This window comes from Myotis davidii, unplaced genomic scaffold, assembly GCF_000327345.1.
Source record: "Myotis davidii unplaced genomic scaffold, ASM32734v1 scaffold208, whole genome shotgun sequence".
Taxonomy (NCBI): Eukaryota; Metazoa; Chordata; class Mammalia; order Chiroptera; family Vespertilionidae; genus Myotis; species Myotis davidii.
The window spans coordinates 2,112,985-2,128,376 of NW_006299706.1; the positions used below are offsets into that span (position 1 = coordinate 2,112,985).

The window sequence follows — 15,392 nt, forward strand, 5'->3', positions numbered from 1 at the left end:
AAAGAGAGGAAAAGCTGGCTGTAACTTGCACCAGCCTCCTCCTCAGACCGAGTCTCCACAGAGGAGAGGCGGCCTGGCAGGGGGGTCCCACACCCGTCCTGATGTCTGTGTTCTCACAGCGGAAGGACTCCACTGAGTTCCATTGTTTTTATTTATTGGTGTTAGAGAGAGGAAGGGAGAGATATTTGTTGTTCCATTTAGCTATGGATTCATTTTGTTGCTTCTGACCTTTTTAAAAAAAGTTTGAGCCCTGCCGAAACCGGTTTGGCTCAGTGGATAGAGCGTCGGCCTGCGGACTGAAGGGTTCCAGGTTCGATTCCGGTCAAGGGCATGTACCTGGGTTGCGGGCAATCCCCAGTGGGGGGTGTGCAGGAGGCAGCTGATCGATGTTTCTAACTCCATCCCTTTCCCTTTCTCTCTGTAAAAAAATCAATAAAATATATTTTTTAAAAAAGTTTGAAAGCATGGATCCCAACACTGAAAGATTTTCATTAATAGGGAGGAATGTTCATGGTGCATTATCTACTCACAAGCACATCTATGATGAAACAATAACAACAAGCCAAGTACACCACCCAGATGTGTTTCTGAAAAGAGTGACATCTCCTCAGGAAGAGCCTCGGGCGGGTCCTCCGGGAGGGTTCTGGAAGAAGGCACTGTTCTCACAGGCGATGGCAGCGCCATGCCTGCCGTTGGCTCTGAAGACCTTGCGGTGGGATGAGATGTGGAGTGGCACATGCAAAAAGCTCAGTCCTTTCTAGCTTTGCGACCGTGGGCATGTCATCGATCCTCTCTGAGCCTGTGTCCTCGGTGACAATGCGAGGGTGACACTGATGAAGGGCTGCAAAGCCCGAGCCTGGGTGGCTCAGTTGGCTGGAGCATACACCGAAGGGTTGTGGGTTCGGTTCCCCGTCAGGGCATGTACCCAGGTTGCAGGTTTGATACTCAGTCTGGGTGTGTGTGGGAGGCAGCCAATCGATGTTTCCCTCTCATGTTGATGTTTCTCTCTCTCTCTCTCTCCCTTCCTCTCTCTCTGAAATCAGTGAAGGCATATTCTAGGGCAGTGATGGCGAACCTTTTGAGCTCGGCGTGTCAGCGTTTTGAAAAACCCTAACTTAACTCTGGTGCCGTGTCACATATAGAAATTTTTTGATATTTGCAACCATAGTAAAACAAAGACTTATATTTTTGATATTTACTTTATATATTTAAATGCCATTAACAAAGGGAAATCAACCAAAAAAATGAGTTCACGTGTCAGAGGTTTGCCATCACTGTTCTAGGGTGAGGATTAAAAAAAAAAAGCGCTGCAAAGATTATAGTAGATAATGTAAATAATGCATGTATGGTGCCTTGCAACAAAGCCCCTCTCCATCCATCCCCTACAGAACAAGAGGACCGCAAGTAAGTAAGAGCAAATTCAAGGGGTTGCAAACCTGTTGGTATAGTACCAGGAAGCAGAGGTTTATGGGACATCTTAGAGTTTTCTCTCTCTCATGGCCGGGGCCAGGGGGAGGTCGGTCATATTTGGAACAAGAAAGAGTATCAAAAAAGAGTCCTCCACTGAAGCAAGGAAGATACTAGTGACAGAAGACAGAAGGAACACAATTCCCAACTTGCATTTTCTTGCTCTTTCTCTCCTAAGCCAGATATTTAAAGTGGAAAGAAGAGCGTTGAAGTTCTGGAAAGGTGAGAATCGAATCTCCAGCCCATTTGCTCAATGACTTCCTATCTCCACCCTGTGAATTTCAGCGGCAGCATGGAGAGAATGTGCACAGATGGCGGTGGGGCCTTGCCCCCGGTCTGTGAAGAATTTTGGAGAATAGAAGAGGTGTCGAAAGACTGGAGGTAAAAATAGAAGGCTCCAATCTTTAAGAGAGGGGAAGATAGATTTTCAAAACTCTAGGCTTGAGCCTTCACCGCATTTTGGAAAGTCAGAGAAGAAAGCGGGGATCATCTGCAGTAGCTGGCGGTCGCAAGCCACTGACTACTCAGTGTGGACATCACCCGGGAGACTGTAGCACTGCCGGGAACCTCAGCCGACTCCAGGCCTGCTAATCACAACTTGAATTTTAACAAGATTCATAGGCGATTTGAACGCACGCATTCAAGACTGAGAAGCACATCTCATCACAAGGAAAAAATAGTAACAATGTGTGGTGATGGCTGTTCACTAGACTTATTGTGGTGCAATATATGCAAATATCAAATATTGCAATATACAGTCCTGCGCCACATAAGAATTTCCGATCCATGATGGACTGCATAGATGATGGTCGTTCCATAAGATCGTAACAGAGCCAAAAAATGTGTATCAGCAATGACGTCGAAGCCATCGTGATGTTGTAGCACAAAGGTTGCAAAAATCAGCAAGTCTGTGATTGAGACGGCAAACAACTTTAACCTGGTGTGGCTGGGGAGCTCCTAGAGGAGGTTCCTGAGGGACAGACTAAAGAGGAGTTGTTGGTGCTAGAACAGGAACACAGAGCTGAAGAAGGGGCAAGGGAAAAGGAGACTGCAGGAGGAAAGGATGAGCCCCCAAGAAAAGTCACAGTGAAAGGTTTTAGCAGAAACCTTTGTTCCTTAAAAAGTTTGAGCCTAGCTGGCTTGGCTCAGTGGATAGAGCGTCGGCCTGTGGACTGAAAGGTCCCAGGTTCGATCCCAGTCAAGGGCACATACCTTGGTTGCTGGCTCAATCCCCGGCCCTGGTTGGGGTGCGTGCTGGAGGCTACTTAGGCAGGGGCCCTGCCGGGGAATCCAACTGTGACCTCCTGGCTCATAGGTCGCTGCTCAACCACTGAGCCACGCCAGCCAAGCTGAAGCACAAATTCTTAATTTTGACAAAGTCCAATTTATTAAAAAAAAATCTATTTTTTTTGTCACTTGCGTTTTATTTATTTTTTTAAATATATTTTATTGATTTTTTTACAGAGAGTAAAGGAGAGAGATAGAGATAGAGAGTTAGAAACATCGATGAGAGAGAAACATCGATCAGCTGCCTCCTGCACATCCCCCACTGGGGAAGTGTGCGCAACCCAGGTACATGCCCTTAACCGGAATCGAACCTGGGACCTTTCAGTCCGCAGGCCAATGCTCTATCCACTGAGCCAAACCGGTTTCGGCGTCACTTGCGTTTTAGTGTCCTAGGAAATCATTGCCTAATCCAAAGTCATGAAAATTTGTATATATGTTTTCTTCTGAGTCTTACAGTTTTAGCTCTTACGGTATGTGGTCCATTTTTTAAAATAAATATATTTTTATTGATTTCAGAGAAGAAGGAAGAGGGAGGAAAGGAGGGAGGGAGGGAGAGGGAGAGAGGGAGAGGGAGAGGGAGGGGGAGAGAGAGAGAGAGAGAGATCAATGATGAGAATCATCGATCGACTGCCTCCTGCACAACCCCCACTGGGGATAAGTCCGAAAGCCAGGCACATGCCCTTGACTGGAATCGAACCTGGAACCCTTCAATCCACAGGCCGATGCTCTATCCACCAAGCCAAACCAGCTAGGGCAGGTCTGTGATCCATTTTAATTAACTTAACTTGATCTGTGATGGATGTTTGTACATGGTGAGGTAGGGGTCCAACTTCATTCTTTCCTATGTGGGTACCCAGTTGTCCCAGCACCATCTGGCAGGAAGACTAATCTTTCCCGTTGAATTGTCCTGGCGCCCTGCACTTACAGTTTTTATCTCGCCAAACTGTCCTCCAAAGAGGTTGCTCTGGTATATACTCCCACCCACAGGAGCCAAGTGCCTGTATCTCAGATTGAGCACTGAAGGTTAGGAAAGGACACTGATAAACTGACGCTCCCCAGGGACAACCACTCACAGTGGAGGAGTCGGGGGAGGCTTGAAAGAGTGGGCTGAAGAAAAGGGAAATGTTTCTTCCAGAGGAAAATGCCGGGGAATATAAATTCTGAGTGCCTGGGCCTGAATTTAAAACCCTGTCCTCCCCCTTACCAGCTGTGTAACCTTGGACAGACACCAACCCTACATACCTCAGTTGCATTACATTGAACAAAGATAGTGACCACATACCTTTGTGGAGGTGCCACATATGCAAATATCCCACTCCATGACAGGCCCTAAGTAATGGAAGCTATTGTGACATTCCTATGTGTGCTGTATGGGGCCCAGATCATGTGATTGTGGGGGCGCATCACAGTGGGCTAGTGCTGGAGTCATTTGGTGTGAGAGTTTTAATGACTGATCATGTGTAGAAACTTGGATCCACTGGGATGTGTCACTGTCACCCAGAGCAAGGCGGTACTTGAAGTATTTGCTGTGACATGTTAAGAGGGGAAAGGATGTGACAGACTGAATGTGACAGCAAGACAAATCCCGAGTGACATGATGGGATGGAGTGCAGGGAGGCAGGCTGCAGCAGGCAAACTTGTGGGGGCCCCAACAGGGGCTGCCCTGCCCCTCTTTCAAGGGGGGGGGGCTTTCCTCACGGGAGGGGGATTGTGTGGCATATTGAAGGAGCTGCCGCTCAGGTACCTTAAGTGTTGTCACCCAAGGCTCTGGAAAAGACCCTGCTGGAAATGTGTGCAAAACAGGTGGGGTGGAATCCGGACTGGTTTCTCCTCTTCCTGGCTTTAGTCTTCAGAGTGGCTGATAAAAACAGAATCGCAGAATCGAAACCTAAGAATTTCTTCCTCCTCCTCTCTGTCCCCTGGGGAGGTAAGAGTGGCAGAAACGCCACATCTCATTAAGCTTTTACAAGCTCAGATGGGCAGAGTGGTCCCACGTGGGAGGCAGGCAGGGGGGCTTGGGGAGGCTGTAGGAAAGATCTGTCCAAGACCATGGAGGCCTGCTCTGCAGCAAAGGAAATAAGGGCTAACAACTGACGTGAGGTAATAGCTGCTTTTATTAAAATGGTATCAGAAGGGCAACAGGGACAGGAAGTTGGTAGATGTGGGGACAAGAGAGAGCATGGCAGAGACAAGACTGTAGATCTACCAAAATTGCCTTAGAAGAAATCAACTCTAAGGGGAAGGCTGCTCTTTGTACCATATGAAGCTGAAATAATGAGGTCTGGAACATGAGTGGGAATCTTATTGCCCTTGACCTCAGGGAGACTTTAAATCCAAGGTATAAAAGATTGGCATAAATATTAGTTTGAATAAGGGAAATGAGCAATATTTTTCTGAGCTCAAAGAATTAAAGCCACGATCTAAAGTGTAAGCCTGGGAGAGAGGATAAATACCCTAGTGATCCACACATAAAACAGACCATAAACAAAGGAATGGGATTTGAGGTTAATGGAGGGTCATCTTGCCGATGCCACCATGGAGGGTAACAGAGCCACAGCTCCACATGGGCTTTACCGAGTGCTGTCCACTCCCTCCTGGGTGGGAGGGGGAGGCTAGAGGGTGGGAGGAGTCATAGCAGCAGACTGGCCTGGGCTTCAGCAGGGCGGGAACACCCACTGCTGATGAAGCAGCAGGGATAGGGAGCCTAGCCCTGGCCTTAGGGACTGCAGAGAAGGGAGAGGGAAACAAGGATGCAAGTGCAGTGCATGTAATATTGGGGTGACCACGGGAGGGCAGCAGCAGACACCGTGCAGTTGTCTTCCCGGACCAAAGGGCAGGGTTCTATCTATCCCATCTAGGTTCACGCCCTACCATCTAGAAAACCATGGGGTTCTGGGACTTAAAAGTCCCATAGCCAGACTGGGGGGCAAGGCTGACTTGAGCCAATTAGAGACCCTGCTTGTGGCCAGGTAGGCAAATTCCTTCCAGCTAGGGAAGAGGTGAGGCCGAGTAGTGATTCGTGTTAAGAAAAGCATCCAGCGAAATAAGGGCTTGGGTAGCACCCACTGCCTCCGTCACTTCCGCAAGAACTTCTTGTTGAGGAGGAAGATGAGGAGGTTGACATTGACCTTGGCCTTGCTGAAGAGTTTCATGACAGCCACACCCTCGTACTGGAGCTGCAGGAGGTCCTAGGAGAAAGGGAAGGGGCAGGGAGGAGAGTTTAAGGGCTCTTCACTGTGGCCCTGCCAGTCCATAAAACACCTTGGAGCCTTACACAGTCACCCAGTGGCACTGGCCACTTCGATGGGGCACTGCACCTCACCTCACCGATGAGGAGACCAAGGCCAGTGACATGGCCCAATGTCAATTCCAGCCGCGTCGGGCTTGAAACCAGTTTTCTCATTCAAAAGGCAAAGCAGCCCAGCCAGGGTGGCTCTATGGTTGGGCGTCAACCTCTGAACCAGGAGGTCGCGGTTCGATTCCTGGTCAGGGCACATGCCCAGGTTGCGGGCTTGATCCCCAGTAAGGGGTGTGCAGGAGGCAGCTGATCCGTGATTCTCTCTCATCATGGATGTTTCTATCTCTCGCTCCCTCTCCTTTCCTCTCTGAAATCAATAAAAATTAAAAAATAAAAGAAAAGCCAAAACAGCAGAAAAGATTTTTTTTGTTTTGTTAATCCTCACCCAAGGTTATTTTCTCCATTGACTTCTAGAGGGGAAAGAGGGGAGGGGAGGGAGATAGAGAAACATCTATGTGAGAGAGACACATCCATTGGTTGCCTCCTGCACGCACTCCAACTGACGCCGGGGATCGAGCCGGCGACCCTGCAGTTGGCAGGCTGGCCCTCTAACCACTGACCAAAACTGGCCAGGGCAGCAAAAAGATTTGGATTTAAAACCACTGCTCTTCTAGAGGGGAAAGCGGGGAGGGGAGGGAGATAGAGAAACATCTATGTGAGAGAGACACATCCATTGGTTGCCTCCCGCACGCACTCCAACTGACGCCGGGGATCGAGCCGGCGACCCTGCAGTTGGCAGGCTGGCCCTCTAACCACTGACCAAAACTGGCCAGGGCAGCAAAAAGATTTGGATTTAAAACCACTGCTTTCCTGAATGACCTCTGACTTAGGCCGGCTTCTTAACCTTTTATCCTCAGAGCCTGTAAAACAGGCATAATGCTTCAGAGCTGTGGAGAGGATTAAACAAGATAACGTGTAAAGTCCCCGACTTGCCATAGGGGTTCAGATATTAATCCTACTCCTGCCGTTGCCAGCCCAGTCCTTCTGATGCAAAGACCCTCACCCTTTCCTTCAGGAACAGACGATGCTGATTGGGTGGGGAGCAGAGCGGATGTCATCTGGGGTCGGCCTACGTCATCAGGCTCGCACCTAAAGCCCGCCAGGCGTCTTGAGGCTCATGAGAGGGTCCCCTCACCTGATAGTGAAGCTGAAATCGCTCCATGTCCACACCCAGGAACTTGGCATTCACTTCGAACTTTCCCGCCTCATCTCCAGGACTGATGTCAAAGATCACATTTCTGAAGCTGTCGGGAACAGGATTCAAAATGGGGACTGCTGCCTCTTTCCGGGGTCATAGTCCCCTTCTTCCACCCACGGCCCCTCATCCTGGGCAGTGCCGTGCCACCCGGAGCCCCGCCCTGCCCGCTGTCATCCCAGGGCCCAGCTCTGTCTTGTCCCAATTTTACTTCTGATCACCACCCCACATCTATCTGCCTGGCCCCAATCAGATGTTCTCTCCTCTGGGAATCTTTCCCAGGGTCCTCTGCCGTGGGGTGTCTAGCACGGTGCCCGACTATGCCCACCGTCTTTAACTTTCCGTGTGGAGATGCCCGACCTCCCCACCATTCTAACAGCTCCTTCAAGGCAGGGACCATGCTTCTCCCCTCCTGCCTGGAGCCCAGGCCAGAGCACCACCCCCAGATCATGGGACAGGACCTTCGCCCTCCGAAGAAACATACTGAGCAGTGGGGAGATCTTCAATATCCACCAGGACACCCTTCTCCAGGAGCTGGGCAGCAGTGTAATGAAGAGATAGCTGCTTCTTCCCTTTCCCAGAACTCCTGATTAAAAAAAGGCTCCAGAGAATTAATCCAATAAACTCTTCAGCACGAAAGGCGGTGTACTTTCTGTGGCTGGTAGGAAGGAAATTAGACCCTGAGGGGCACTTCTCACTGGTGGGAGACGAAGGAGGGGCTGCACCTGAGCCCAAGAACTTGCCAGGGAGACCGAAGACCCGAGTGAGGAAGGGGCCAGGGGCAGAGCATGGGGCAAAGGTTGCCACGGGCAGGGTGAGTGGTCACACAGGAAGAAGGCAGCACCTACTTGGACTCGGGGCCCAGGTGGTCCAGGCAGGCCCGGAGGTACTGGCTGTAGTAGTCACCCTGCTCCTCGTAGAAGCTGGTCTTAGCTTGCAGGCCTTGGAGTGTGGCCCGCAGCTTCACCAGCTCCGCCTTCCGCCGCTGCCGGTGCCTGCGCTGGTTACGGATGTCCTGGGGTTGGGGGATCAAGGGAGGGGGGTTGGCCCTTCCTGGCAGGAGAGCCTCCAGGCCTGACCCAGGCCCAAGAACAACTCACTGTACCTTCAGGAAAAGCAGGAAGAGGAAGATCTCAAGGCTACTTTTCCTGAGAGGGGGGCAATCTCAAGGACGCCAGCCCCAACCTTCAGAGGCTGTCTTTGGGACCTGCCCACTGAGGAGGAACTGGTTCAAGGCTTCCTGATCTTCAGTGAAAGAGAGCTGCAAGAATACCTCCTTCCCTGACTAATTCTAAGGCCTTCCTTTCAAACAGGACCCTGTGGAGGTCTAGTGGCCTTCCCCTGGCTGGTGGGCACTTCCCAGGGAGAGGCCTGCCCTCGAGGTGCCAAAACTATGCACACACGTGCATGCACACACGCACACACATGTGTATATACACACACACACACACACACACGCACACACACTCCGACCAGGCTCAGGTCGTTACCTTGGCCAGTTCGTCCACCAGCCCCTGGTAGCCATCGCTGGCACTGACCAGCCCCAGGCTCTCCAGCCAGCGCAGGTTCCGCAGGGCGCGTTTCTGCTTCTCTGCCAGCGGCAGGAGGGAGTCAGCTTTCAGGGAGCGGTGGCGTCGAAGCGGCTCCGAGTTCTGCGCCTCACAGGCTTGGCGCCGGCACATCAGCCGCGTGTGAGCTGCTTCCTAGGGGGCACGGATGCTGCCTTGACAGGTCTGTCCGGCCCTACTAGCCTGTCCCCCAGCCAGGGCAGGCCCCAGAGCCCAGCTTCTGGGGGGGCTTGTGAAGAACATCAGGCGGAACATCATAGACACAGAAGGCCTCCTGGATTGCCAAGGGGAGCAGAGGCCCAAGGGAGACCCAATGGAAGTACAGCAGAAAGGATTCCAGACAGACACCGGCCTCTGGTATGCGCCAGGGTATCCGGGCGTGTCCCTCCTGCCCTGTGTGCTGGGACGTGCCTCTACTGCCATCCCACCTTTCCTCTGGGAAGCCCCTGGCTGAGTCTTCACTCCGCGGGCCCAGTTTGCCTCTGGCTCCCCACCCACTTACCACTTCCTCCTGCCTCCAGGCCTTCAAGCGCCCACCCTCTCTGCCCAGCACCAGCCCTTTGGCGCTCGTTCAGGTCGCCTGCCCAGACTGCCTCTTGGCACCCCCCAGCACCAGCCTGATGTCAGGGGCTGCTGTCCCGCGGAGCTCACCCCTGTGTCAGCGGGGAGTGAGGAGGACGGTGGAGTCCCCGGGCTCTGCAGCCAGAGCTCCGCACAGCTAGGCTACTCTTCTCAGCCTGTGGGTCTCTGGGGTCAAGGGCAAAGGCCTTGGCCCACCAGAGTTCTCATTATTGGTGAGCAGAGGTGTCTGCTCGTGGTAGATGGCGGGTGGGGTCCAGGGGAAGGAAGCGGCAGTGCTGGGGGTGAGAGGTGGAGACGAACGGTACAGTACCTGTGAGCTGGATACTGAGAGGGACAACATCTCCTTGAAGGAGTCCCCAGGGTGGAACTGCATGATGTCGGCCAGTAACTGCTTGGTGCTGCAGGAGGAGGGGGTGGTGGGGGAGAGGTGAGGGACAGGGCAAGGGTCTGGATGTGGGGCTGGCTAGAGAGCTGACAGCAAGTGGACCCCGCCTAGCATCATGGCTGCCAGGGACACTAGGGACGGGGAGAGCGAGGGCGGGTGTGAGGAGACCCTGTGATGCAGGAAGCGCTACACGGTCTGAACATTCTGTGCTCGTCCACTTCCGTGTCCTCTGCCTGCGGGGCCTCCCACAAAGGGTCTTTCTTTGAGTTTTTGGCTGACGTGCGCACTGCCTCCTCTGTGAGACCTTTCCCAACCCAGGTGTCCCCCTCAGCGCTCAGCGCACCAGACACCCACCTCCCTCTTGGTGGCTCTGGCTGCGTGTTCACCCCTAGCCTGACCCGCTGCAAGGCCTTGGACGGCCAGACGGAGCTGAGCACCCAGCTCCCCGGTTTGCATGAATGAGGGTGAATGAATGAGGAGGGGCTGCCTTGCTGGCAGGGACCGAGGTGGTGACTTGGCTCCTCTTCTGCCCGAAGACCAGCCTAGCCCTTTGTGAGGCCTCTCTCACTTTTTTAAAAAAGTATGTTTTTATTGATTTTAGAGAGAGAGGGCTAGAGAGAGAGAAACATCAATTGGCTGCTTCCTGCACCCTCCCTACTGGGGATCAAACCTGAAAACTGGGCATATGCCCTGACCAGGAATCGAACCGGTGACCGCTTGGTTCATGGGTCAATGCTCAACCACTGAGCCACACTGGCAGGGCCTCCCTCACTTCTGCAGAACTGGGGGAGCCAAGCTCCCGGCCCATCTCCTGACCATCACTCGGCAACAACAGGGGTGAGAACACGAGCTCCACAACCAACTGGCCGTGGGACTCTGGGCCACTCACTCGCCTTGAATTTCTTTCCTCAACTGTAAAGCAGTCTGTTACCCAGGGTAATGGTAACATAAAGAAGCATTTGATCAACAGCACAACAATATACAAAGGTCCGTTGCTGCCAATGTCCTGACTCTTCCTTTGCCTTCAGCTACCACACAGGTCAGAAGCGGGGCTGCCGGAGGAAGGCAGCCGAGAGGCAGCCAGGGGAATGCGTTAGGCTCAGGGAGAGCCTTCTGCAGGACAGGGGAGCCCAGGAAGGAGGTGTTGGCCATTTTACTGGCCTGAGTGGGAAAGCTCAGGCAAACAGCAGGCTGTGGCCACGCCCACTCACCTCAGAAGAAGGCTCCGGGCACTGGTATCATCAGCGTCTGTCTCTAGCCCTTCAAACTTGTTGGTAAGTGTCAGGGACACCTCTAGCTTGCTCAGATCCACGCTCCCATCGGCGGCTACATTTCCCCCTGAGGTGGGGGGAGAAAAGGGAGAGACAAGGACAGAATCTAGACACAGAACCTAGACACAGAACCTAGAGACGGAACATGGCAAAAGATCCTGGACAGAAACTGGCAAGTTCTGGTCTGGATCTCCTGGCTAGGCTGCTGATCAACTGAACGCTGTCTCTGTGTCATTCCTTCTTCGCCGACTCCGTCTACACCTTTGGGGACCCCTGGACCTACTGGGGTTGGACCCCAGCACAGCCCTTCCTAGAGACATTTCTTAGGGCCTAATTACTCAGTTTCAGTCATCCTATAACACCCCCACCTTACCTATTAAAAAAACTAGTTGGGAATACCAAATACCACTTTGTACAGGACCTTAGGGCAGTCAATGATGCAGTTATTCCCATACACCCAATTGTCCTGAAGCATCCGTCTTATATAAAACTGCTGTTTGAAATTTTTTTTTTTAAAAAAAGGGAGAGACAAGCATACACCTCCACATGCAGAGATAGGGTCACGGTAGACACTGCTCCACGCACCTCTCTTCCAGGAAGCTTCCCCACACTGACCCCGGCACCACCGTGTGCCCTCGACCCTGAGCACCAATGGGAGGGCTGTTACCCACAGAGCTTACCCTTGTGTTACTGGAGTCCCGCCTCCCCAACAGCGCCAGCCTGGGTGCCCTGAGGGCAGGGGGCTGTACCTCCCTGAGCCTGGGGCTCCTAGCTCTCTCCTGTCTGTCAGCACCTCCATTCTGTCTATCCCAATCCATACGCTTCCCCCGAATCCATAGCTCCGGAAACCCTGAGCAGAACACTGATTGGCTGCCTCCTGCAGGCTCCCCACCGGGGACTGAGCCTGAAACCTGGGCACATGCCCTGACTGGGAATTGAATCGGCAACCTCTCGGTGCACGGGACAATGCCCAACCAGCTGAGCTACACCGGGCAGGGCTATCTCATGCGATTTAATTGGTCACTTATATGATGGGACTGTGTCTCTCTACTGTCTTCCCACTCTCTCCATAGTCTGTGTCCACGCGTCCACCTCCCAATCAGAAGGAGAGGGAGGAAGAGTGGGTAACCAGCTTCCTGGCACACATCCCTGGCTGAACAAAAACTCCAGAGGGCAGGTGAGCATGCCCGGCTCACCTGCCTGTCCCTCCCTCCCTGCAGGCCCCCAGCTGGCCCCCGCACGCACCGATGAGGTCAGGGACAGTGGGCAGCTCCCCAAGGTCCTCCAGGAGCTCGTGGAGGGGGTCACGGTGATCAGGAGCGATCCAGTCCTGGTGCTCCAGCAACAGCTGCAGCATGGAGGCAGGAAGGAGATGCAGGGTCTGAGCCAGGCCTTCCTCCCAGGGTCAGCCCGCCACCCACTGTGGGCTTCCAAAGCCCTGCCCACCCGCCCAGCACCCCCCAGGCTGCAGCCCCTCACCCTGTGGGTGTTGACCAGCTCCCCCACGGTGATGTACACCATGGGTTTAGACACAGCCACCATGTCCGAGTACTCGTCCATCGCAAAGCGCTCTTCTGGCTCCGGCACCTGGCAGGCGCGGCCGATGAACCTCCTACTCCACGGGGAGGGCATGTGAGACGGGGCGGGTCAGCACCTCCTCACGCCTCTGGCCCTCTCCAGTGCCTGGTCCAGCCAGCTCTGACTCTCCAGTCTCAGCTCCCACCCTCTGTCCTGCCTCCCTGTCTCCAGGTTCCCCCCCAACCACTTCCTTCAATAGTCCTCCTTCCCGCCACCGGGGAGTCCTTCCAACAATCTCCCCTCCAGCCCACTAACTATTCTCTTCACCTCATGCCTCTCTTCCTCGTGGATTCCAGGGCGGGAAGTGGGACATGAGAGATCAGAAGAGGAGAAAAAGGGGACAGAGAGGAACAGGGTGCCAGGACCCTAGACCTGAACTTGAAGTGCGTCTCCTCCAGATAGTCATTCAAGACCTGCAGGTGCCGGCTCTCCCCAGAGAAGGTCTTGCCAGCTGCGGCATGCTGCAGGAGCTGGGCCACGGCCCCCAGGGTGTGGCGCTGGGGGGTGGCCAGGGCCCCACCTGCTGCCATGGCCACAATGTCAAAGGCGTCGGGGGCCACGACCGCTGGGTTCAGGAATCGGTAGTACAGCAGGTTCCCTACCACCTGAGGGCACAGGAGACCCTCTCAGCAGCGCTCTGGGCTCTGCCTTGGCAGCCCAGCCCCACCTGCCCAGCTCACTGGGCTAGAAAGACACCAAGACCTAGAGCAGGCCGGCAACTTGCTCAAGGTCACACAGCAAACTTGGGCAAGGGGTAGGACTAGAACCCAGATCTCCCGACAAGTCTGGGGCTGTCAGTTCATGTCCCAATTGCCTTTCCATCTTCCACCTGGAGCCCTGCGGGTGAGCCAGGGTCCATTTTACTTCTTACATTTTTACAGGACAGGGTTTTTTGTCCTCTTGTCTCAGTCTAGAGTTCATAGGCACCGTTGGGGCAAAGGACAGCCCGGGAGGCTGGGGAGGAGAGACACTTGCCTTATAGATTTCGTTTTCCGCGGCATCAGGGAACTTCTCTGCCAGAGTCGTCTTCAGGACCTTGGCCACATACCGCATCCCATAGCTGGGGACACAACAATTGGTGTAAGATGTTCCTGCCCATTTCTGCCAGCGCTCAGAGCTCAGCAGGTCCAGAGTGCCTGCCTGCCTGCCTCTCCCTCCCCAGGCTCAGCCACACCGGAGTTAAGCATCAGCACTGACCCTCCACAGCCAGCTCCCTGATGCCCTCCTCCAGACATCTCTGGATCCTGTCCCTCCCTCATGCCCTTGTGTCAGTAACCCAAGACCAGGCCCTCGTCCACTAGGCTCTCAGTTTCCCACCTGGTCTGAGAGTCTCTTCTTTGGCCTCTGAAGTCTCCCCTGGGGACACTACAGTATCTACCCCCAACCTCCCACAGAGGCACCTTTAGCCTGTACCCTGGGTGCCTGATCCTCACAGCCAGAGCCCTGTCCCAGGGAGGCTCTGAGGTGGCCAACCTGGTCGGCTATCACAGAGCACCTGTGACGGGCCTGGCCTGGGCGAGACAGACCCAAGGACAACAATGAACTGGAGTAGGAGCTCCAGTCCTGACTCTACCACTAACCAGAGATTTCAGCTTAGGCTTTTTTCTTCCCCTTTGGAAGCTGTTCCCTGGTCTGGAATATGGGGATGATTATTCTTTCCTTTTTTTAATTTACTGATTTAATTTTCTTTAAAAAAAATTTTTTTATCCTCACCCGAGAATATGTTTATTGACTTGAGAGAGAGAGAGAAGGGGGGAGAAGAAAGACGAGAGAGAGAGAGAGAGAAAGAGAGAGAGAGAAACATTGATTGGTTGCCTTCCATACGTGCCCGAATGGGAATCAAACCTAAAACCTAGTTATGTGCCCTGATCAGGAATCAAACCTGACACCTTTTGGTGTATGGGACAACGCTCCAACCAATGAAGCCACTCAGCCAGGACTATTTATTGATTTTAGAGAGAGAGGAAGGGAGGGTTGCATGTTCCCTGACTGGGGATCAAACCCACAACCTTGGCCTATTGGGATGATGCTGTAACCAACTGAGCTACCCAGCCAGGGTGGGGAGGATTATTCTTGCCCTCTCTATTTCATAGGGTTTTTGTGAGGATCGAGTGAAATGATGTCTGTGAAAGTAATGATGGAGTGCTATTCAACATGGCAGACTTTTTTTTTTTTTTCAATTATTATCCTTCTTATCGTGGATGGACCACCCACAAATTTCTTTAAATTTGTTTAAAAGCTATTTCTGTCTCCTAGGGTACCAGAGACAGAAGTTTACAGTTCATTGTGCGCTTTCCTTTATTAGCTCTAGCACAATCCTTTCTGAGTCCTAACTATAAACTCTTAATCCAGGTTTGGGGAGCAGTTTTAAACTCTGTGGGTTCCCCTCACCTGCATCCCCACCTTGCCTCTTGCAGTTCTGAGCACCAGGAAGACCGGCTGGCTGAATGATGACCTAGGTGAGGCTCACCTTGTCAACCTTTCCAATCATGTGCTTTTCAAAAAACCCTTACTGACAAATGTTAAGAAAGGAGAGAACTATAAAGTACTTACTGATTTGAAGTATTTCTTATTTTTGACTTTGTGGACTGGAGAATGTTTCCTCTCTGGCTCCAGTGAAGTCCTGACAGGCCACATGCAGACCTGCATCTGTATTCCAGCTCAGTCTCTAGCAGGGTATCTGTGCACTCTCTCCATGCATCTCCTAGAAGCCCTAGGGCACCCCCAGCCACATCCCTTCCTGTCCTGCCCCACCCCTTGA

The 15,392-nt window shown here is 53.0% G+C and overlaps 1 protein-coding gene across 1 annotated transcript in view; it reads right to left on the minus strand.

The window, feature by feature from the left end:
• Positions 1–4,834: 4,834 nt before the first annotated feature.
• Positions 4,835–15,392, minus strand: part of IQGAP3 (IQ motif containing GTPase activating protein 3) — a 52,123-nt gene continuing 41,565 nt past the window's right edge. The window contains exons 28-38 of the mRNA XM_006775728.2: positions 13,607–13,691; positions 13,004–13,236; positions 12,533–12,665; positions 12,299–12,401; positions 10,994–11,120; positions 9,708–9,795; positions 8,738–8,950; positions 8,096–8,262; positions 7,732–7,833; positions 7,188–7,296; positions 4,835–5,942 (exon numbers count right to left, since the gene is read on the minus strand). Of these exons, the coding sequence (XP_006775791.1) occupies positions 5,829–5,942; positions 7,188–7,296; positions 7,732–7,833; positions 8,096–8,262; positions 8,738–8,950; positions 9,708–9,795; positions 10,994–11,120; positions 12,299–12,401; positions 12,533–12,665; positions 13,004–13,236; positions 13,607–13,691 (1,474 nt within the window). The 3' untranslated portion in view covers positions 4,835–5,828. The remainder of the gene's footprint in view (positions 5,943–7,187; positions 7,297–7,731; positions 7,834–8,095; positions 8,263–8,737; positions 8,951–9,707; positions 9,796–10,993; positions 11,121–12,298; positions 12,402–12,532; positions 12,666–13,003; positions 13,237–13,606; positions 13,692–15,392) is intronic.